The sequence below is a fragment of the Porites lutea genome, chromosome 6, assembly GCF_958299795.1.
Source record: "Porites lutea chromosome 6, jaPorLute2.1, whole genome shotgun sequence".
Lineage (NCBI taxonomy): Eukaryota > Metazoa > Cnidaria > Anthozoa > Scleractinia > Poritidae > Porites > Porites lutea.
In genome coordinates, this window is record NC_133206.1 from 33,323,404 (window position 1) to 33,346,065 (window position 22,662).

The 22,662-nt window shown below is 39.5% G+C and overlaps 2 protein-coding genes across 2 annotated transcripts; one reads left to right on the forward strand and one right to left on the reverse strand.

The window, feature by feature from the left end:
- Positions 1-633: 633 nt before the first annotated feature.
- On the reverse strand, positions 634-14,204 carry LOC140941563 (leucine-rich repeat-containing protein 56-like). The gene is made up of 16 exons (XM_073390587.1): positions 14,028-14,204; positions 12,317-12,497; positions 11,661-11,748; positions 11,507-11,567; positions 10,882-10,978; positions 9,143-9,225; positions 8,449-8,566; positions 7,304-7,532; positions 6,454-6,597; positions 5,835-5,897; positions 5,679-5,734; positions 3,855-4,009; positions 3,124-3,183; positions 2,090-2,296; positions 1,654-1,848; positions 634-1,021 (listed from the first exon to the last, which is right to left on the reverse strand). Exons 1-16 carry the CDS (start codon positions 14,066-14,068, stop codon positions 904-906), a joined length of 1,896 nt encoding a protein of 631 aa, XP_073246688.1. The 5' UTR covers positions 14,069-14,204; the 3' UTR covers positions 634-903.
- A 4,200-nt stretch (positions 14,205-18,404) lies between these two features.
- Positions 18,405-19,553, forward strand: LOC140942201 (uncharacterized). Its single transcript, XM_073391167.1, has one exon. It carries the CDS (start codon positions 18,405-18,407, stop codon positions 19,551-19,553), a length of 1,149 nt encoding a protein of 382 aa, XP_073247268.1.
- The last annotated feature ends 3,109 nt before the right edge of the window (positions 19,554-22,662 follow it).

Genomic DNA, 22,662 nt, shown 5'->3' on the forward strand with positions numbered 1-22,662 from the left:
CTGGATTTAGCGATACGATTGAGATAATGAGGAAGATGAGGTTAATTTCGGTCCCGCTACCACTGTCTTCCCTGTTCAGAGCTAACATAGAGTCTTGTGTGAAAGAACTGTTGTAGTTGTTTTTTGTCGTCAAAGTGGTGCTGTGTACAAGTATGAATATAGGCCTCATATAAAGTCTAAGCGTATTATTTCAGCTCTTCTATTTTCCAATACTGCTACAGTTTTAATTGCGCAGTGCCTGGAGATTGTATTTTTCTATGACGATATATAGATAAGACATTCTCGTGCTAGAAAATCTATCATCATATTTCTGATATATCTTAGCCGGAAACGATAAGTACCTTTATCTAAGAGGACAGCTATAGCATGCTGATTATAAAAACCTACTAGAAAGATGGGCAGGTTGTTTACCTTATGACTGGCAAGGCCCGGCAGCGCTAAAGTTGAACCGAAGAATCTCGAAGATGATCCGAAGTATTTCAAAGATTTCAAACTGACCCGGAGGTTTCCAAAATTCTTAAGACGTTTCTGCTTTCAAAAAAGTCAGTTAACTATTATCACTCGAGGTAGTTAGATTTCCTCATTACAAACAGGGTCGCTGAAGACAAATTCCACAGTACAAAATTCCATACATAAAGTTATAAATAGAGTTTTATTTACACTTTACATAACACGTGCACAGAAAACTTATATTTATACACATTCAACCAGCAGAAATCACGTTCCACTTGTTTTAACATTCCTCCATTTTGCAGTCACTCTTATTAAATACCACCAAATCGAGCTACTACGCAAACCTTAATGACAGGCCGAGAGCATCACTCTGCGCACCAAACACATAGTAGGCAACAGCGTCACGTAGGCTCTACATGTGTCTATGTACATGTATCTCGGATGTCAAGTCTACGGCCTCAGTTTTCTTTTTTGTAGGGCAGCGGCTGCTGTACCTGGTCTCTGTGCCAGTAACGCTGGGTCGGGGAGTTTGTGAGGGGGCCTGGTGCCATCTTTTGTGGGCGTTTCCCTGTAAAGCAACGATTACTAAACTGTTCAAAAATACGCCATTTCCGAGTTCCTCCGGGCCTCAGTACCAAAACGAGGTTAAGTGCTCAGCCTTTGATATGGAAATGTTTTTTAATTCTCACTCCCCTTTTGACGCCTTCCACGAAGGCTAATATCAACGACGATATAGTCATGTCAAATCAAGTTTGTTTTTGATTCCAAAATCCAGGTACCAAAAAATAATACAGCTACAATTAAAAAAGAAACTAAGACTGGCTCACCCAAAAAGAAAGAGCTAACAAACACATAAAAATACTAGAAAAAACATTTCAGAGAGAAATGTCAAAACTGCAAGTTGACAATCCCAGAAATAAAGGAGATGCTGGTTTGACGAATAGTTAACAAAAGGCCATGAGGGCGAGAGGAATAATTGTTTTAGCAAAATCCAACTAGTTGGTCCAAAATATCGAGAATGAAAAAATTTACCTAGTTAAAGCTAGACTTTAATCCTTTTTTGCCACCAAAAAGCCCGCGCTTTTCGCTACTAGTGGGCTATAACATATAGCCTAGTAGTTGCTCAACCAATGGGAACGCAGCATTGATAATAGACCACTAGTTGGATTTCACTAATATGTTTTATCTACTTCAACTGACCTCGTTTGTCGGCCTAGTCGCACGGGCGCGGAGGAAGAGCGAGGTTCCGAGTCCTCTTCGACCGATAAAGCGGGAGAAGGTCTGGAATCCAGACAAGGCGTGGACGTATTTTTGTCTACGTCATAACTCTCATCTGCACGCATAGCTCGAAGCTTTAACTGATTCACACTGGTCTCGCCAGAAAGTTGACGGAATCTATAACACAAATATTCCTGTTAACATGTTTATTGTACTTGAAGGTTAATTCAGGGTTCTCCAGAAAATTTGTCTACTCAAAACAAACAAATAAAACGTCTCAGAATAAAGATAAGACATTCTAGAGAATTAATGGATTACTGTAGCTTGTTCCATTTATAAAAGGATTACATAGAGTCTCTGTCTGTTTGAAAAATGGAGAAAAAAAACACAACACTGCGACGCACATGTAACTACTAACCTTCGCATCCTAAAGTCCGCAGCGGTATTGGGTCTGGTCATTACCTCTCTACCCACTAGTGGAGGGGTAGGGAGTGAGCGACGCACTGCTGAAGGACTTCCTGGACGACGAGAGGTTTTCGAAGGAGGGGACGGTGAGTAGGCGGGTGGCGTGGGTGAAAGTCGCGGGGCTCCCGTATCTTGTTCGGGGGTGGATGGTGGTAATTCACTGCAAGAGGATGTTCAGTTTAAGGTTTTACACAGGTTTTACCCAGTATACACCCTAATAAAGCCACTAAGGACCTGTTTACATGGAGGTGAGGTAACCCCGGCGCTTAGGTAGGGTAACCAGTCTCTCCATATAATCGGCTCTCATTTTAATTAAATCACGTTTACATGATAGGTGGGGTGACCACATGAGAGATTATATGAACAGGCGGGTCACCTCACTTACCTTGGGTCCCCCACCTACATGTAAACAGGCCCTAAAACTGTTTATACACAAACTGTAATGCGCGTACGTCACCTGCACGTCATAGAAGGTTCAGGTACATTCCGTTCATGGGCAAGAACATTTTCTTTTCTCAAGGTTATCCAGATATATAATAACTCAACTATTATCAGAGGTATCTAGGTAATAACGGTTCTAAAGAAATTCCAAAATATTAGAGAGATATAGAGTTACGTTTACTGCAAACTTGTACCACTTGACCAAGTTTTCCCATTGTTTGTCGTTTACTGTTCATTGTAACTACATGAAAATCAGTAGATTCACACCAGTTTTATCCATAATGATAGTTTTGGGATGTTTTTGTTTGATCATTTTCTATATTGAGAAATTCAAAACGTGAATCTCACGTTTGTAGTTTGCCCTATGCGTCACTCTAAATCTCTTTATTAAGTAGCTTGACCATACTTGCTTTTTTTCATTTTTCTGGTTGCCGTCATCTGAAGAGAAGAGGGCGTCTTATTCAGTTGAACTGAAGTGCACCCTTTTTGCAATTTCAGTCACCTAGTGTGAAATAGAAACAAGCAACAACAACAAAATCACCTTACCTGGATTTGTCACCATTCTCATCAGTATTAGTTGTTGTACTCCTTTCATTACTTAATATCCTGAAATTATAATAAGCAAATTAACGGAAAATATAAAGTATCGTAATGGGGGAGTAACAGTCGGTGATCCAGACCTTCAGGGTAGTGGGACGGGGCGGTCATCCAGACCCATGAGATAAGGCGGGGGCTCGGTCTCCCAAAACATTTTTTCCCGCCCTTTGGGGCTCAGTTTCGTCTAAAAATATTCACAAAAAATAAAACTTAAAATGAGAAGTATGACGCAAGGTGTCAATTAAAATCGATAAACTTATATTTAGGCTTGAGGGAGAAGTAACAATCCCAGGTAAGTAAACAATGTCGATTATTGCAGAGTTATTATATGGTGGCGAGTAGACTTCTTGGTGGCGATTTCGTTGGTGGCGAGATGACCGTAAACCCTATTGGTTTTTACTTATTTCTAATTTTACTGCAATACCGAGCAGGAGCCTGAGCGGAGAAGAGATATCAAGGAGGAATACTGAGGAGTTGCGTTCCTTTAAGGGCCTGTTTACATGAAGGTGGGGGACCCCAGGTAGGTGAGGTAACCCGCTTAGGTGGGGTAACCTGCCTGTCCATATAATCTCTCATTTTAATTTGACCACGTTAACATAAGTGGAGTGACCCGCCCCATGTTAGCTCACCTATCTGGGGTCCCCTACCTCCATGTAAACATGCCCTAAGTTGAACCTTACTTTGAATATTCCTTTCTCCAAGCTTTCAGTTCTTCGAGAATATCACTGGCACTCGCTGATGTTTCTGTTTCTTCCTCGAAGCTTTTTTCAGGTATAAACAGACGGGGACTCTCAAGGCGGAAAGTCACCACTGGCATCTTAGGTTGTTTTAAAGCCTAAGAACGAGAACACGGTCACAGGACAGCCCATAACAGGGAGTTTAAGATACCACGACGACGACAGCCACGAAAACGTCGCTTACAAAGTGAATTTGCGCTCTTTCAATCTCTATCGCAATTACTCACCTAAGTCATTTATTTTTTTCAATGCAAGCGAACTCTCTTTGAGCCAAATTCCTAAGACTCACATTCAAGTTCAGAAAGAGAAAGAAAATTTAGCCGTCGCTTGTTTACGTCCTCCAAAAAACGTGAAATTAGGCATTTTCCCGTCGTAGTCGTGCAGTGACGGCAAAGAAATGTACAAAAAAGCGTGATGCACGTGCAGAGTTGTTGTTTTGCCTATTCAACCTACTGCTTTTTTGACGTTCTCGTTGTCGTCGCCGTCGTGGCATCTTAAAGTCCCGAACGATTCAAGATTTTCAACCACTAGAGTTTAACACTACAGCGCTAGTAGGGACAAGAACTGATCTAATTTATCCTTTTGATTACTACTGATGCATACGACAAAATGATCATGAGGAAAAACAGTCACCAACTCCTGTCTTAATTTTTCAACAAATTCTTCTAATTAAGGTCAATTAAGTCCCATAAGAAACGTATGGACGACAGTGCTGGGATTATGCTTGCTGATATTATGGTTCAGAACTACATGTGTGCTTGATGGAGCCCCCGGGGTGTACCCCCTTGTATGGCCAGGGCCGTAGCATGGGGAGGGGCCAGGGGGGCGTGCCACCCTCAGTTTTTTGCCGCCAAAAAGTCAAAACATGCACGCATAAAAGTTGAAAATAAAAATTCATCTCCAAGAGTATTGAAACAATGATGTCTCTGCAGCTAGGTAAAACATTTTCTGGTTTTAAGATACAGAGACCAGTCTAATGGGACGTCCGGACTGAAAACCCTCTGCTTTTCAACTACAATGAGCTAACTAAAATCTCTGTGCCCCCAAGTTTCTAAAGGCTTGCTACGGCCCTGCATTGGCCTATACGAAGATGTGCCGGTATGGTTTTTGAGCCTTTCTGTCCTAAGCAACGGAGGTGGAGCAATATGAGAGTATTCTCACAATCCCCTCTGCATGGGATGCTAGTAGCTTAGAAACAAACACAGTTTCCATGAAATAATAATATAGTTACAGAAGTCATGATAAAGTTTATTGTTTGGGGTCCTAGTATTTTCCATTTTTATTTTTTTAACGTATGCAACATAGTTTTAAACACCAAAAGAAATTCCTACTGTAAAAATCAAATCTGCAAAAATCAACTCCACTATCAAAATAATAAATTACATACTTTCACAAACATGGGTTTTTTAAAATGTCTGGGGCTAGTTGCATCACTGGAAAAGAGAGTGACTCTGGAGATGGGGAAAAATACTAACTAACCACACGATACAACATAGTACAATAATTATTATTGTACTTCCTTACAATGACAACAGCAATTCATTTTTAGACGATGCCTTGTCTGTATTTTTGCTCAAATAAAAGCTAGTGCATTTGCTAAAGAAAGCAAAAATTAATTCCCAGTCAGGAAGACCAGACTGAACCTATCAAAACATGGAAATAAAGTGCCAGATGCTAGAGTAGTGCTTCAAAGAGGAGCAAACAAGAAAATCCAAATAGAGAACACTGGAAGATGAATTTGTTCAGAAGATAAGAATTTGACCAAACCTTCTGCCTTGACTTCAAAGCTCTTGATATATTGCCACAGATGACTTGGCTGGAACCTGATTAAAGCAAGAGGATATCAAGGAACTGTAACTAAACAGCTGTACTCTAAAATAACTCAAAACTTTGTAAGGAACTAGATCATAAAATGAAGCTTACCATGAGTGAGATCACTACTGTCATCTTGTTGAAAAACTCCAGGTCCAACAGGTTCAGGGTTCCCTGAGGTACAACATTAAAAGATAAATAACCATATAACTACAAGGAAACAGGAATCTTAAGTTTACTTAAGGAATCACAGATGTACAAGTAAATGTACCAATGTATGTTTCACAATAGGATATGTTTTCTATTTTACATATTTCAATGCTGCCTTAAAAAAGACACTGTGCACCTCATTGTTTTTCTCCACCCAGGAGTCGGTTTAAATGGACTCCTGGACAAAAAACCCTAACGAAAACAACAGTTCATCCCACTGTATACATAACACCAAGTCATTGTGGAAAGCCATTGAAGTCTCAACACTCCCAAAGTCATGAATAGCGATCCTCCAACCCCTGTTTTAACCAGAATAAGATGTTAATCTGTTTTATCAATCCCTAATTTTATTTTCTGAAATACTGAAAATTGATTAATACCTTTGTAAAGGACTGTAAAAGACATGCACATGTCAAACTCATTAGTTATACCTTTAACATAAACATAATAATCATGGTATTATAATTATTGATTATAGGAATTAAACGGTTGAGAGCAAAAGTTGTAGAATGACACCTACCTCCAGCAGAGCCAGGACGTTGTCCCCTAGCACTTGAAGGTCTTTTCCCCGATGCTGTTACAGGTCGCTGCCTTTTTGACATGGCACTGGAAGGTCTTTCTTGTCTCGATACAGAGGAAGCTGAGCCTGGTCTCACTACATCAACTGTTCAAGCACAACCAGTTTAAAGTAGTCAAAGAGAGAATCGAAGATAAATTTTTTTCAAAGGTTAAAAATGTAGAAATAAACCCATGATCATAGAACTAATCAGAAAGATTAAAAAACGAACGCAAACATTTTTTGATATTGCTTGAGTTGTGGCTTAATTCACTAAAACTGAACAAAGAAATAATTATTTGTAACTATCCAAAATATTGGGTTGTAGAGTGTATGGCTAAGCAGCAAACAGGAGGTCAAAACAGCATTACAAAATACCGAAAAATTCTGGAAATAAGCCCCTCCACGTATAAGCCCCTCCAAATATAAGCCCCTAACGGGTAATGCAAAAAATCCTCCGCTAAATTGCCCCTCCAAATATAAGCCCCCCAGGGGCTTGTACTTGGAAAATTGCCCACAAATACAAAGTAAAACAAAGCAAAAACGGTAAATTTACTTCCAACTATAAGGCTAGCCCAATCGATTTTGAAACGCAAATTTCCCTCCGTAAATAAGCCCCTCCGAATATAAGCCCCTCCAAAAATAAGCCCCTCAAAAAGGGTCTTTGAAAAATATAAGTCCCGGGGTTTATTTTCAGAATTTTACAGTATGTCCTGTGTAGTGGTAGTAACTTGGCCAAAACACATATAATAATTTTAATGTCCCAGGCAACTGGGCACACTATGGCATAAATACTGTCCAAAAAGACACCTACATGCACTGTCTTCCTGTTCATCAATGTTAATTGCCTTGATCCCTTCACTGACAAGTTGCCAGTCAGTCCTGAGATGATCTGGCACCTTCTTAGCTCTGTGTGATTCTGGGGGATCTCGAATCACCAACTGGCCACCTACTTTTTCCACCAAAAAGGCTTCATCATCCAGTATTCTAACATTTGGAACAGCCTTATGGATTGCAGCACGATAATGATACTGTCTTATTTCCTGCAAAGTGGAAACAGGCCATTAACCCTTTAGGTCCCAAGAGTGACCAACATCAATTTTCTCCTGACAACATCAGCAGATCATCAAGAGTAAAGGATATGGGAATTACTAAATTGATAACCAAAGGGAGAATGCTTTGATCTTAAACCAAATTCTCTCAGCCATTCTTAAAACAACTGTATGGAGATCTGTCTGGAGAATTTGTATGTGGATCTTGGGGCTTAAATTAAGGGTTAAGCAAAAGAGAGCCACTAAAGGATTCCTATTAACTTTTATCTTACTTATACTTTTTTCACAGTGTGATGTAGCTTCACTGATCTTATAAGAGTTTTTAGTGAATAGGAGATAGGTCATGAGTCTACTATGAACTTTGTATGACATACATACTAAACCTGTAAAAAAGTGCCGTAACCTAAAACAGCTGTTACAGCTGAGCTCACTTTATGTCATGGGTGATCAAAGTGGACAGCTAAAGATGCATGACACCATCAATTTTTTGTGAGATGTTATGGATGAACAGTCATTCACTATGGCTGCTTCAAACTTAACTACAGCCCCGCATACACAATAAAAAAATCATCTTAGGGCGGTGCATGGCTAGGAATTTTCCAGAACTACACACGGGTTTCCAAATCCAGCATGCACAAGTTACTGGTATAACCGTACATCTCTGAATCATTCCAGTGGAGAATGTTGACTATGACCCTTGGACTTGTGAAATTTTTTTAGGCACAGCTTATCAATATATATGTTGTAGTTAATTTTTTATCTCAGTTAATTTTTATTTTTCCTTTGTTTTTGGGTTTGGTAATGTATGCTAATTAAGTTGAAACAAAGGAAAAATAAAAATCACCTGAGATATAAAATTAACTACAACATATACTCTTTCCACAGTGCGCTGAGAAAATAAGCTCACCTCCTGTGAAGCCTCTGGGTGTGGAGCTGAACAAATTGGATTACCCTCTAATGTCAGCATATTCAGTGATGAACACAGGCACAAGAACTCCACCTGTGCTATGTCACTCACATTATTCCTACATAGGGCAGAATTATTTTGATATTAATTTTAGTTGGTGATAGGGTTAACTGGAGAAAGTACTTGGTCTTCTCATCAAAGAGGTCAAGGTTAGAATCTTTACTAGACCTAAAAGTTTTTAAGTCTGAGGTAAGCTAATTAAAAAATCATAACTTAAAGGAGGAAATTCTTCTAATCAACAGCCTTTCATATCAGAGTTAGGGTTTGGGAGATTTTACAAAAGGAGACTAGTTAGGATGAAGTATCGATATAATTAGAGAACTCTACAATTTATACTTTGTAACAATATTATACAGTACATTGTACATTTACTGGTTGCGGCCTTTACAATGTAACTATGATAATGCATAAATTTATTCTGTCTTAAGAATACTACATGCTGCAGTTGCGGGCAAACAGAGAAGCCCAAGATCCCAATCTCTAGATTACTATTATTATGCACACATGGCATGTATGCAGCCAGCATTTTGTTTGGACTTTGACTAGGAATTAATGGGATGCAAAGATCCTTCAACCTCGCCTACCCTCCCTAACCTTTGCCTACTACTAATATTAGTATAAGTATTTTTCTTACCCTTCTAAGTCTAAAATCTCCAGCTGATCCAGCATGCTAAGGGGGCTGACATCTTCTATGTCGTTAAAGGCCAAATACAACTCCTACAAAATGGAATGTAGAGTTGGTACCAATTTAAACTGAGCAAGGGATTAGATCCAACTTCCAACTTTATTTAAATTTGCAACTAAACTACTATCCTAAAATTAATTTAATGTACAAATTTCAAAACTCAGAGCCAAATTTATTAACAAAATTGAATATTTCATGCGAATCACTCCAACTCCATCAGCAATTGTAACAGAAAGGTCGTTACGTATTCCCAGGAGAGGACTGTACGGCTGGGAGGGAATACCTAACTTCCTTTCTCTTACGTACCTGACATTTGACATTGCTGATCAAGTTCAAGAGTTTCGGCAAAATATTTGATTTTTTTTTAAATTTAGCTCAGAAGTTTGAAATTTATCAACTTAAATAATGTATTTGCCAGAGAAAATAAAAGACCTTTTTGGTAATTATCATACATGTATTTTACAGGGCTGGGAAAAGTCCAGTGCAATGATCAGGACAAGTAGATTTTCTTGCTGGGTAACTAACTTTTTAAGGTGATTCCCAAGTTTTGCACTGCGCATCTCTTACTGCGTATAACAAGATGGCCACCGTAAAAAAGAGCATGTGAAGTAATATTATTAAAATGAAGTTGACTGAAGAGAAACGCTATTGGAATTTTTGCTTGCTGTTGTTTCTTGCCGAGGTGAGACTCAATGTGTTGGGAATGTGCATAACGTAAGCAGTACGCGTGTTGCTGAGTTCGACCTCCTCTCAGAGAATCTCGATAGTGGATGTTTAACTTGTGCTTACTCACTTTGATTTTCATTTAAACACTTTCTTTATCACATTGTGTCCTAAATGTGATATCTCGATGTAAATTCTGTAAAAACGGATTTTCTAATACTTTCTTCCCCCTTTCACATACATTCTATTTTGAAACTCGCCCCAGTTCTCTCTCAAAAATCGGAGAAAATGCGTTTGGTGCACACTTTCTGCAGCTCTACTACAAAAACGAGTATGGTGACCCCCATTTTTTATTTCATGATTTTAATAAGGACAGTGCTTCTTTTCGATGAGAAAAAAATTGGCACAAATCTATGTTCAGTTTTTTGGTAATTTTACTAAATTGTACGGATTGAGCAACACGGGTCGAAAAGCGAGCGTCCAATTTAATTCTACTTTGGAGTGTAAAGTAAAAACAAGGGCATTAAAAGGCATTTTTCTGGTACGTAAGTGGATAAACAATACATTAAAGTCAAGTTCTGTGTGATGTCACATGCATCATCGAAAAAATCTCTCCTTTTTGTCTAGTTTTGCGCTGCCCGCGGTTTTTGTAAAAGGGTCCTAAATAGCCGTATTTGTCAGCATTGTGACGTCAAAACGAGCACGGTGACCCCCACTTTTTATTACTTTTTTTATCATCTTCTTGACCTGTTACATCAGTGTACCAAGTTTTAGCTAAAATCTATGTTAGGTTCTTTTACTATGGAATCACCTTAAGCTCACTTTCCCAACAGGGATTAGGGTCCAGGACCCAGTTGTTCAAAAGGTAGATAATACTATCCACAGGACAAATCTCTATCCAGTGGATATGCAATTGGTTTCCCTAATACTTATCTGCTGAATAGTTATTTATCCATTGGATAGCGTTATCTGATGTTTGAACAACCGGGGCCCGGCAAGTACCTGAGTGATATTCATGTATTTACCTTCAATGAGGAGACTGAACTGATACCATCCAATTCAATCAGACCACACCTGGACATCCAAAGAGTCCTTAGACTTGTCAAAGAGGTACCAAGGTCTCTAATTAATCAAATAAACCAGCATGTAAGTAACTCTCTTGATGCTGAATTGTTTGGCCTTAAAAGGTATTATTATACAACAGCAGGGCACAATAAGCAGTTCTCAATGTACATGACACCATAAAAACTGTACGCATAATACAGTGTACCTAAAAACTTTTACACAATTTCTATTCAAATTCCATAAATCATTATTAAATTTGTCTAAATAATAGCATGATTTGTAGTGATATTTAGCATTAATACTACCAGCAATATTTTGAAATTGTTATACGTAATTTCACGAGCCATTAGGCAAGTGAAATTTGAGACAATTTTGAAATATCACGAGTGGTATTCATGTCAAATATCACGTACAAATCATGCTATTATTTGTTTATACTGCTACTTGCAAAAGGTTTGTTTCTTTCACATGTAGGTATTTCAAATTAAGCTGAAATACCACTGCTCTGAGCCAATCAAATTGCAGAAATTTCTCAATATTCAGCTTGGTTCCACTAAATCTAATGCACGTTAGATATAGACTTACCTTATAGTAGCTATAATGCTGTTGGTCAACTTAAGCTCAACCAAGTTTGGCAGCAAAGCACCTGCAGGAAACAAGTCAAGAAGGTAAAAGATTATTTTGCACAACCTGGGCACAAAGTTCCGTTGCATAAACCACAGAAATTAGTAATTCTTACCAAAATTTCCAAGACTGTTATCTCTTGTATCAACTTTCATTTCAAGATATTTAACCTCATCTAGATTCTTCATGCCGGTCAGAAATCTCTTTAAAAGATGAAAAGTACAAATAACAAAACAATAATAAAATAACCATATTAGTCAACAGTGCAGTTTGTAAATGTTACTCACCTTATGGTGATACAAGACCAGTTTATACCTGTAAGCGATTTTAATTGGCAAAATGTTTCTTATAACTGAACAGATGGTAGAAATCAGCAAAATTACCAAAAAAGGTAAAGCAACCATATTTTACGTCTGCTCGATATATAACTTGTGGTGGTAGTTGAGGCCTTTTAGGGTAAAATTCCGACAGGTGATATGGCCTTGAAACAGTGACATAAGACAGATGAAATGGCAACAAGCGACATGAAGATAAGGTTGACACTGCAACAGTAACAGGGAAAATCACAAAAAGTAGTAAAATACTGAAAGGGACATGGTTCCCTCCTCAATATGCGAAACAACTGCTTTTGAAATTCAGACTATGGACATACCTACCCTCTCTAAGGCCTCATAATATGTGATAAACAAATTACTGATGGAGTTTTAAAAAAAAATTTTAAAAAACCAGTCCAGTTCTTAAAACTTCTGCGGTTATTCATCACACACTTACCAGTTTTGCTGGCGAGAGAAATTCTTCCAGCAAATGATCTGCCTCGTCATCCTGTGCAATTGGCTCAGGGTTAGCAGTACTTTCATCAAATTCCCGAATTCTTACTGATGATAATTCCCTAGGGATTGTAGGAATGTGTTCAACCTGTTCAAGGGTCAGTGGAGTCTCTTCCATACCTAGACTTAAAGAGACAAGTACAGATAGAGTTAAATGGGTTAACAAAGTTCTCTGTATTTTTGTTCATTTGCATAATGCTTTTGTTAAAGTTACATGGCTGTTGTAGCTTTAAATTGGCAAAGTATGGGTTAAACCTGCAAAAGAGACCAAACTGGACATGGTACAAGCTTCATTTGACCCCAAAAAGATATAATGGATAAATAATCCAAACAGCCATGGCCTTTGGAGCACTTATTTCCCCCCAATGGGAAGGGGGCATTGAACATATTTGGTCCCAAATAAGGAGAAAAAAGAAAACGGTAATCTACCTGCCTACTCTTAAGTATAGCCCTCTGCTGTGGCCTTGAGCCACCCCCAGTTGATCGGGTATAAATTTCCCCTACGGGGACTGTGCTCAATGGCCGACAAATATCACCTTCAATTCTGGCACCTCTTCCCCTGGGAGGTTGATTAAGTTTGCTCGGAAACCGGTCATTTCAATACAAAGTCGTTTTGATACGACCTCAAACAACGAGATTACCCAAGAATTTGGACCACTTTGACATGTATAGTTTGTGCCTCAGCTAGAAAAACATTTGGAGTGATTATTCTTTGTTCTTCAAGCTGTCTCGACTCATTTTACAGACCAGTGTACTGTTTTTTATTGCGAATTGAAGAAGGACTCTTATTTTAAGGAACTTGATTTTAGCGCACAGTCGGTCCAGCCACTACCCAGGCACTGCCAAGATTTTGAATGTTTTTAACTATTTTATGTTTTAAATGCTGTAGTCAATTTACTTAGACATAACTAATGTAAATTCATTTTAACCTTGTATTTTTCTTTTGTTAGAATCTTACTGTACATTTTTAGAGTTTTATTGTAGTTGTATTTTGTAAGTAATGTTATTCTTATTTTTTATATAGTTTTAACCATTTGTAATTACTTTTAACACGACCCCACAAGCTTCGAGCTTTAAATCATATCGTGTTTAAATAAAGGATATGTACGTAAGTATTTGAAACTATTTACACCTTGACTGAATTAACTTGTATCACAACAGCTTTGAATTGAAATGTCTGGTAACCAGTTTGCTTTTACTCCCCATATGCTAAGGCTTCAGTAGCCCTTTGTTTGAGACTAAAAGCAAATCCCTGGGGTTGTACTAGGGTCTAGCCCCGCAAAATGACAATGATAAGTCCATAAATATAATAATATTGACAATCACAAGATTTTGGCTTGGAGTATTGATTATGTTGATTTAAAGTGACCTGTGGAAACACAACGTATTAGATACTTTAGACCTAAATCAAACAAGCTAAATAATAGAAGTCGAACTACAGCAGTTTTACGGTCGATGAAGCTGCATAGGACTTCTAAATCTATCAACCACAGGTTTACTGTTGCCATAAGTAAAAAGAAATAGGTCATAAATTGCTACCAAAAACACAAAACAACCTCTTTTGTTTGCTGTTCAAAACAAATTTAACAATAAAGATTAAAAATCAGCTTAACTACAGCGTTTGTCTGCGTTGCCATCGTTTCATCAAGCACTACCTCTTTCTTGGATACGCAAACTTATCCTCCATCAAAGCCATCGAAAAAATATTTTCTGAAGTCGTCTGTCTCCTGGTTGCTGTAAAAATCTTTTAAAATAATATGTCATGGCAGAAATGATGGTAAAAATCCCACATAAGTCATGTTCTCCTTCTTTAACACAAGCCCGCCATTTTGTCCATGCGATGAAGAAGTGCACTATGGGATTTGTGTTGATATGGTGATGAGTGGGGAGGGGAGGGTTAGGGGCGTGGCGCTAGGGACCTGCCCTTTGTTTACTTTAGCCTTGGTAACGAGCCTGCAAGATTGGCCTTAATTCAGTCAGTGAAAACTTGTAATTTGCATTTCTTCTAACAGTACGAACTTGTGGAAAGTTTGGCATGGGTTGCACATATGGAGGGGGGTGGGGGAACAACTCCCTTATTTAAGCTATAAGGGTATGTTCAACATTAAAAGGGTTATGGTTTTTGTCCCCCTTTGGTCTAAAGTTGGGAAAAGAAGTGCAAGTAATGCACCCCACCCCCACCTCATTTCTATAATCCTAGAGGTTGCTAACCCTCAGTGTTCTTTTAAGTTTCTTTTGTACCTGATGTTACTGTGTAGCACAACAGAAAAAGATTCCGTCATCACTGGTTTCTTTTTAATGTCAGAGACGGATAATTCTCTTTTGTAATGACTAAATTTAAAACACTGGACTTCCTGCAAGAGTTATTGATCGCATCTGAGCCACAAGGAATGTATTTGGGAAATCATTATTGACACAGTGATTGTATTTTTATGATTTATATAATTCTTAATGTTGTATAGTGCTTAATTCTTACCTCAAATATTTCTGTAAATTACGTACATAGTTTTAAAGCTGAATAAAAGTATTTTTTTGTTATCACCAAGAGCCGATTAGGTAATTGGCTCCTGTTATCATGTAGGGTATTTAATTTTTAAAAACACCCACCACTCTGGAATTTCAGTTCAGAGTTAGCCTCACTTCCCATATACAGCTATTCCGAGAAAGGTAGTCGGAAAAAATGTGCACACAACAATCCCGAAAGGTAATATGGGATGTAATCAATACACCCTGTTCCTGACACTGTAGCTGTCGAACCTAATTTTGTTGCTTTCTTTTAGCACTTGCAAACATACGTTCATGGCCTCTCGTGTCATTCTTTCAAACTTCTTTGAAGAACGGTGAACTCAAAACCACCCACAATACCTTTCAGGATAGTTGTGTGCACTTTTTCCGACTATCTTTCTTGAAATAGCTCTATACATTAGCTTAAGATGAACCCCTTGGGACAATCTCCTAAAACGTTGCTGAAAGCCAATAGGGTTATTCCTGAAACTCAGTGAACTCAGCACTTGTCATTTTACAAACATTAAGATGGGATCCATCAGGAAATTGAGTAATTTTAATTTTCAGTGGACAAAAACCTTGTACCAGAATAATAAAAATTAATTAAACATATTGCAAATAGGCTTTAATAATAATAATAATTATCAGATATTTATTCAGGATAACCCTTATCAACAGAATCCTGCTGACTAAGAATTTAAAAACTAATAAACAAGAATTACAAAAAATTAACATATAGAATAAAATACATATTAGAAAGCAAACATGCAGTAAATTACAAACAGTTTTAAACGAAAATAGAAATTACAAGTAAAAAAAGTCCAAGGCTTTCCTAAAAAACCTCTAAAATTAATGTTTCCTAAACTTAAAGGCAATAAATTAAAAGAAAATCAAGGCTCCTAAAAAAATAAGAACTATGGTGTACAAAATCCACTTTGACCTTTGCCCTTTAATGAAAACAGATATTGTGTAACATTTGTGATCACGGGATAAAACATTAAGACAGAATCCATCAGGAAATTGAGTAATGTCAATTTGCAGTGGACAGAAACCTTGTATCAGAATAATTTAATCAATATCGCATTCTTTTTTACATTTTTCAAGGGCTATAAATATAATTAGTTATCTGTAATAACACCAAGGACTATTTCCCATGGGAGCCCGAGAAAATAAATATCAAATTTCACAAGAATTGTGAAAACACAAGTAAAATTCTGCAAATTCCATGTGTAAGATGTCATTTTGTGAAATTTGACATTTTTATTTTATTTTCTTGCACTCTCATAAGAAATTTTCTTTGGTGTTATTACAGATAACTAATTACACCGATAGCCCTTGAAAAGTATAAAAATGCTGCTATTCTGTCAACTCAGTGGTTATCAAAGTATAGTATTCACTAGACTTTGAAGAAGGGAGGTACTGTTATTGTGAGGTTTATTGATCAGTATCAATAAAAACTTTATAGGTTATTCTTAAGTCTCTTCAGAATGTCAAATGACATAAAAAGTGCTCTTAACCAATGCAGCAGAAGTTCAAGTTTATAAGTCTTGCATGGTTATCTAAGGACAGTTAATAATTTTGCTTGCAACAACATAACTGTAAATTTTAAAAGCATTACCTTCTGAGCATTTTTACTATTAAGTACATCAAAGAAGAAGCACCATCAGCTTTTTTCACTTTCAGACCTGACTTGCACATTGCTGGTTCCAGTAGTATTACGTAGAAGTAGTTTAATAATAATAAGTTATTGGTAAATTATTATTGACTACATCCCACACATGAGTAAAGTTAAGTACTAAATAAATACAACATTATTTAGAGCTCAGAGAAAGTATAAAGTAACTTGTGTCAAATTCAAAAATCCATGGTTTGCTAGTCATCATCTTCAGGTGAAAAAATATCATTTTCCTCCAGCCAGGCTGCTCCCTCACGGGAGATAATACCACCAACATACAAGAACGGAATTACAATCAAAGTTACTTTTGTTAAACCAAAACGTGTCTTCTCGGGCTTAGAGAGAACTGCACCAGTTGAACATGTGGATGAATGCCTCAGAAAGGAATGTCTAGAGTGAAGAAGTGGTTGGGCTGGACGAATGCACATCCTCAACAATGAAGCAGACATCTTTTTGTTCTACGTACTTCACTTCGTTCCCTGTTGATGTCAATAATGTCTCTGAAATAAGAGAAAGGAGCAATTCAGAATACCCAGCCATATAGAAGCTGTTCTACTACCTTAACACTGTGGTCCTTTACGCCCAGTTCAAATGTTGGACTTCACCTGCACTGAACTTAACACAGTAGAAGCTCTCCTAACGAACACTCTCATATAAGCTTACAGCTCTACTTACTGCCACCTTCACAAAACCCTGTTTTTCTCAACTCCCTACAAACTCTGTTTTTTTAAATTCCCGTAAGCAGCCAGCTCCAGTTACAGACTCCTTTTTTGCATCCCAAGAGTGTCCACTGATGAGGGCATCCACTGTAGCTATTTGGTTTGACCCAAATGATAAAAGTACGATGGTTGATTCAGATGCTGAAGTAAATTACTCAGATAATTTTTACGATGTACATGGTCTACAATGTTTAACAGTGAAAATAAATTAGTACAGTAGTTAATAAACTAGGATCGCCCAAAATAAACTAGGGCACTGAAAGCATAGCTTATCATGACTGACGCTGACTTGCTGGGATGAAAGTCTAGTCCTGATTTTGTCTTTCATGCTCCCTGGATTGGATGAAGTACGAAGGTCAAACAGTAGCTCTCTTTCTCCTTGCTGTTCCTTTAGAATTAAATCTCCTTCTCTTACTGATGTATAAAAAGGTTAACACTTATAGAGCTCATCTTTATTCCAGGTTCAAAAAACCTGACAAAGTCCACCACAAAGTGGAAGGGCAAAAACATAATGGTGATGCTTGTTAGTACGGTAGTTATAATTAACGCTGTGGCTAAATGGCCGGTAACCAGTCAAGGTTTTCAAAACACTAAATCACCGGCAGTCTAGTATTTTCAATAAATTTGACTTACACTGTATCTAAGAATCCCAACCACCCCAAACTATCATATGTCGATTAAGAAAAGTCAAGCGATCCTGAAATGCTTTATAGATCTCAAGTTTAGCGTTTGGTTTACACTGAGCTCAGAAAATGAAATCATGTTTCGTGACACTTAGAGAACTTTTTTCAGCTTCCTCTTTCCTTGTTCCACTTTCCTCTTTCCTCTTTCTCCTTTCTGGACTTATCTAGGAAAGATCGAAGCGACTCTGCTAGCAGGGTAGACTGCCAGTCATTTAGTGTTTTGACAATCTTGACCGGCAGTCAACCTGGAAGAAGTTCTTAGTGTCATAAAACATGGTTTCGTTTTCTGAGCGCAGCGTTAACCAAACGTTAAACTTGAGATCTACAAAGTGTGGTGTTTTTGGCCAGCGGCCAATACACTTTGAGCATGCGCACTTATGCGCCATTCCGGAACGTAGTCCGTTCGAATCAAAGACATGACAGTGGCGACGAGGTAAAATTCAAGTAATTATGACCACTATTGGGAAGATAGAGAGTTTTGATGACACAAAAGAGAACTGGGAAACCTATGTGGAACGAGTAGAACAGTTTTTCTTGGCGAACGACATTGATGATGACCATAAAGTGCCAACTTTGTTGAGCTTGATCGGCGGGAAAACCTACACTCTGCTGAGGGATCTTCTTGCACCGGAGAAGCCAGCTACAAAGTCCTTTCAACAGATAGTTACCACTCTACAGGAGCATTTGAACCCAAAGCCCTTGGAAATTGCGGAAAGATTTCGTTTCTACAAGAGAAACCAACATGAAGGAGAAAGCATTTTGTCTTACGTGGCCGAACTAAGGAAGCTTGCGACACACTGCAATTTTGGCGGGAATCTGAACGAAGCGCTACGAGATAGACTGGTCTGTGGACTTCGAAATATGCAGATCCAAAGGCGATTACTGTCAGAAGCCAAACTGAAGTATTCCAAAGCTGTGGAGATTGCTGTAGCAATGGAAACTGCCATCCGCGATGCTTCAGAATTACAAAGTGAGCTCAACCCCAACCCAGTTCCTCACGTTGACAAGTTGACTGAACACAACAAACCAACCCCAGCGAAACCGGCGACCACCCCCCCTTGCTACCGCTGTGGTGGGAACACACATTTGACACACAACTGTTTTTACAAGGACCAGATCTGCCACCACTGTGGAAAACAGGGCCATATCCAGCGAGTTTGTCGTTCCAAACAGCAAGGCAAGCCTAAGCCAGCAACCAAAACCCCAGAGGTACATGCTGTTGAGGTTGATGTTAATGTTGATGCATATGAAGACATATTAGCCACCTTCGAGGTACACAATGTGCGGAAACAGAGCAATGATATTATCTGGGTTGATTTGGATGTTGATGGTAAACCACTTAAGATGGAACTGGACACAGGTTCGGCTGTGTCTATCATCTCATTTGACCTCTACCAGCAGAAATTTAACAGGCTTCCCCTGCACAAAACTGGACTGTCCTTGAAAACCTACACCGGGGAAAACATTATGCCAGTAGGAGTGCTCAAGGTACCCGTGGATTACCAAAACCAAAAAGAGGTGCTGGACCTGTATGTCGTCAAGAATAAGGGTCCTGTTCTAATGGGACGAGATTGGCTACGTACCATACACCTTGACTGATGTTCTATCAAGTCGCTGCAGGCTTCCCTAGCTACCTCAAGTCCTAAAGAGCGTTTGGACGTTATGCTAGACAAGTTCTCTGATGTTTTTGAAAATAAACTGGGCACCTTTACATCAGCCAAAGCGAAGTTAACTCTTAAAGACGACAGCCAAGCACGCTTTCTCAAGGCCAGACCGATGCCATATGCATTAAAGCCGAAGGTGGAGGAGGAACTGCGGAGACTCCAGAATGAAGGCATTCTCACTAAAGTGGAGTGGAGTGAATGGGCCACACCGATTGTGCCTGTCCCCAAGAAAGATGGTTCCGTCAGACTTTGTGGTGATTACAAGATCACAGTGAATCCAGAACTACAAGCAGAGCAGTACCCTCTTCCTCGCATTGAAGACATCTTTGCAAACCTTGCTGGTGGGCAGAAATTCTCAAAGATCGACCTCCGCCAAGCATATCACCAAATAGAGATGGAAGACGATTCAAAGAAATACCTCACAATTAACACCCATATGGGACTGTTCCAGTACAACCGACTAGTGTTTGGTATCACCTCTGCACCTGCTATCTGGCAGCGCACCATTGATCAAGTGTTAGAAGGGACGTCTGGAACAAGCTGTATCCTTGATGATATGATCATCACTGGAAAGAATGATGATGAGCACCTTGCTAACCTAGAAGAAGTTTTACGTCGCTTACAGGCTCATGGTTTAAGAGCAAACAAGACAAAGTGCGAGTTTTTCAAAGAGAAGATAACCTTCTGTGGACATGATATTGACAGTCATGGTCTCCACAAGTCACCAGAGAAAGTGGAAGCAGTTTTGAAAGCGCCTCGCCCAAGCAATGTAGCTGAACTGAGGTCGTTCCTGGGGTTAGTTAATTACTACAACAGATTCTTACCCAATCTGTCCACAGTGGTACACCCTTTGAACCAGTTGTTAGAGAACAACCATCAATGGAAATGGACGGAACAATGCGAAACCGCATTCTACAACGTGAAAGAAATGATCACCTCAGAGCAAGTATTAACACACTATGATCCTAGTCTGCCACTGAGGCTTGCTTGTGATGCATCCCCTGTGGGAATTGGTGCCGTGCTATCCCACGTGATGAATGATGGGACTGAGCGACCCATTGCTTTTGCTTCCAGGACACTAACAAAAACTGAGCAAGGGTACGCACAAATTGACAAAGAAGCTTTGGCAATAATCTGGGGAGTCAAGAAATTCCATGTGTATTTGTTTGGCCGATCTTTCACCCTGTATACTGATCATCAGCCGTTAACATCCATCTTCCACCCACACAAAAGCATTCCAGTGGTTACGGCAGCCCGGCTTCAGCGCTATGCATTATTCTTGGCTGGATATGACTACCAAATCGAGTACAAGAACACTAAAGTGCATAGCAATGCAGATGGCCTTTCCCGGTTGCCACTTAAAACCGAAGAGAGAGCAGAAGAAGTTGTGGATCCAGTAAATGTTTTCAATATGATGCAGTTTGAGCCGTTACCCATCACAGTTGACAATGTCCGAAGAGAAACCCAAAGGGACCCTGTCTTGAGTCAAGTCTATGAGATGGTGACTAAAGGATGGCTAAGCAGCCATGTTCCTGTACTGGACCCCTTCTACGCTCGCAGGGATGAGATAACAGTACACTCAGGCTGTTTGATGTGGGGAATCAGAGTCATAGTACCTCCAAAACTTCATCCACAAGTGCTTGAAGAACTCCATCAAGGACATCTTGGAGTGGTGAAGATGAAGGCCCTAGCGCGAAGCTACATCTGGTGGCCAGGGATCGACAAGGAAATTGAGGAAACCGCGAAGACTTGCTCGGGTTGCCAGCTAATGCAGGCTGAACCTAGTACCGCACCTGTACATCCTTGGGAATGGCCATCGTCCCCCTGGCAGCGAATCCATATTGATTTTGCCGGACCTTTCCTCGGCTGCATGTTTTTAATTGTCGTGGATGCCCATTCTAGATGGTTGGAAATAGAGAAAATGGACACCACGACCTCAACCAAAACCATCGAGAAACTGCAAAGCTTATTTGCTAGATATGGTGTGCCATCCCAGTTAGTGAGTGACAATGGGCCACAGTTCAAATCTGAAGAGTTTCAGATGTTCCTCAAGAGAAATGGAATCAAACATCTGACATCTGCTCCATACCACCCTGCCACCAATGGTCTAGCCGAACGCTGTGTGCAGAGTTTCAAATCAGCCATGAAAAGTGAAACGGAAGTAAAACCTCTGAGCATTAAGCTGGCAACGTTCTTGCTAGCTTACAGAAATACCCCCCATTCAACCACTGGAGAAGCGCCATCTCAGCTATTTTTGGGAAGACGATTACGCACTCGACTGGACTTGCTGAAACCAGATCTCCGCTTGAAGATAAGCAACCGTCAGATAGACCAAACCGTCACGAAGGGTGGTGCTGTAACCAGAGAATTCTCCATCGGTCAGACAGTGATAGCACGAAATTACACTGGTAGTACAAAGTGGGTACCTGGCATCATCCGCACACAACTTGGCCCCCTTTCTTACGAAGTAGAAGTCAAACCTGGCTTAGTGTGGCGTCGACACACAGACCAACTGAGGGATACCAGCATTCCAGTAACACCCAGCAGCAACCCTGTTACCCAGACCTCAGAACTTCCAATCCAGGTTGAGAGTCGTGAGGACCCAGTGTCTGTAGCCAGTGAGCAGCCAGCGAAATGGAGACTGATGTTCTGCCACCAAGTCCAGTGGCTGACCCTGCAGCCAGCAGTCCACCAAATTTGAGTGAACCTGTTCCTGTTAGACGATACCCGGTCCGAGTGCGGAAGCCCCCAGCTAGGCTGGATTTATGAACTTTGAAGTGACATTAAGACTGTGCTTATTTCAATAGGCGTGTTGTGTTTGACTTAACGTTTCAGTTCCTTATTAGTTACCATATTGCATGCACTAGCTAGTGGGGAGGAGTTGTGGTGTTTTTGGCCAGCGGCCAATACACTTTGAGCATGCGCACTTATGCGCCATTCCGGAACGTAGTCCGTTCGAATCAAAGACATGACACAAAGTGTTTCAGGATCGCTTGAGTTTCTTAATCGACATATGATAGTTTAGATTAGATGGATTTTTTCGA

Excerpts from the sequence above, each read along its gene's own strand:
- LOC140941563 (XM_073390587.1), bottom strand. The coding sequence starts at position 14,068 with ATGGCTTTGATGGAGGATAAGTTTGCGTATCCAAGAAAGAG. Across the intron at positions 10,979-11,506 it reads AGCATTATAGCTACTATAAG|AGACCTTGGTACCTCTTTGA; the intron begins GTAAGTCTATAT and ends TTGATTAATTAG. Across the intron at positions 8,567-9,142 it reads GAGATTTTAGACTTAGAAGG|GAATAATGTGAGTGACATAG; the intron begins GTAAGAAAAATA and ends TGCCCTATGTAG.
- LOC140942201 (XM_073391167.1), top strand. The coding sequence starts at position 18,405 with ATGACCACTATTGGGAAGATAGAGAGTTTTGATGACACAAAAGAGAAC.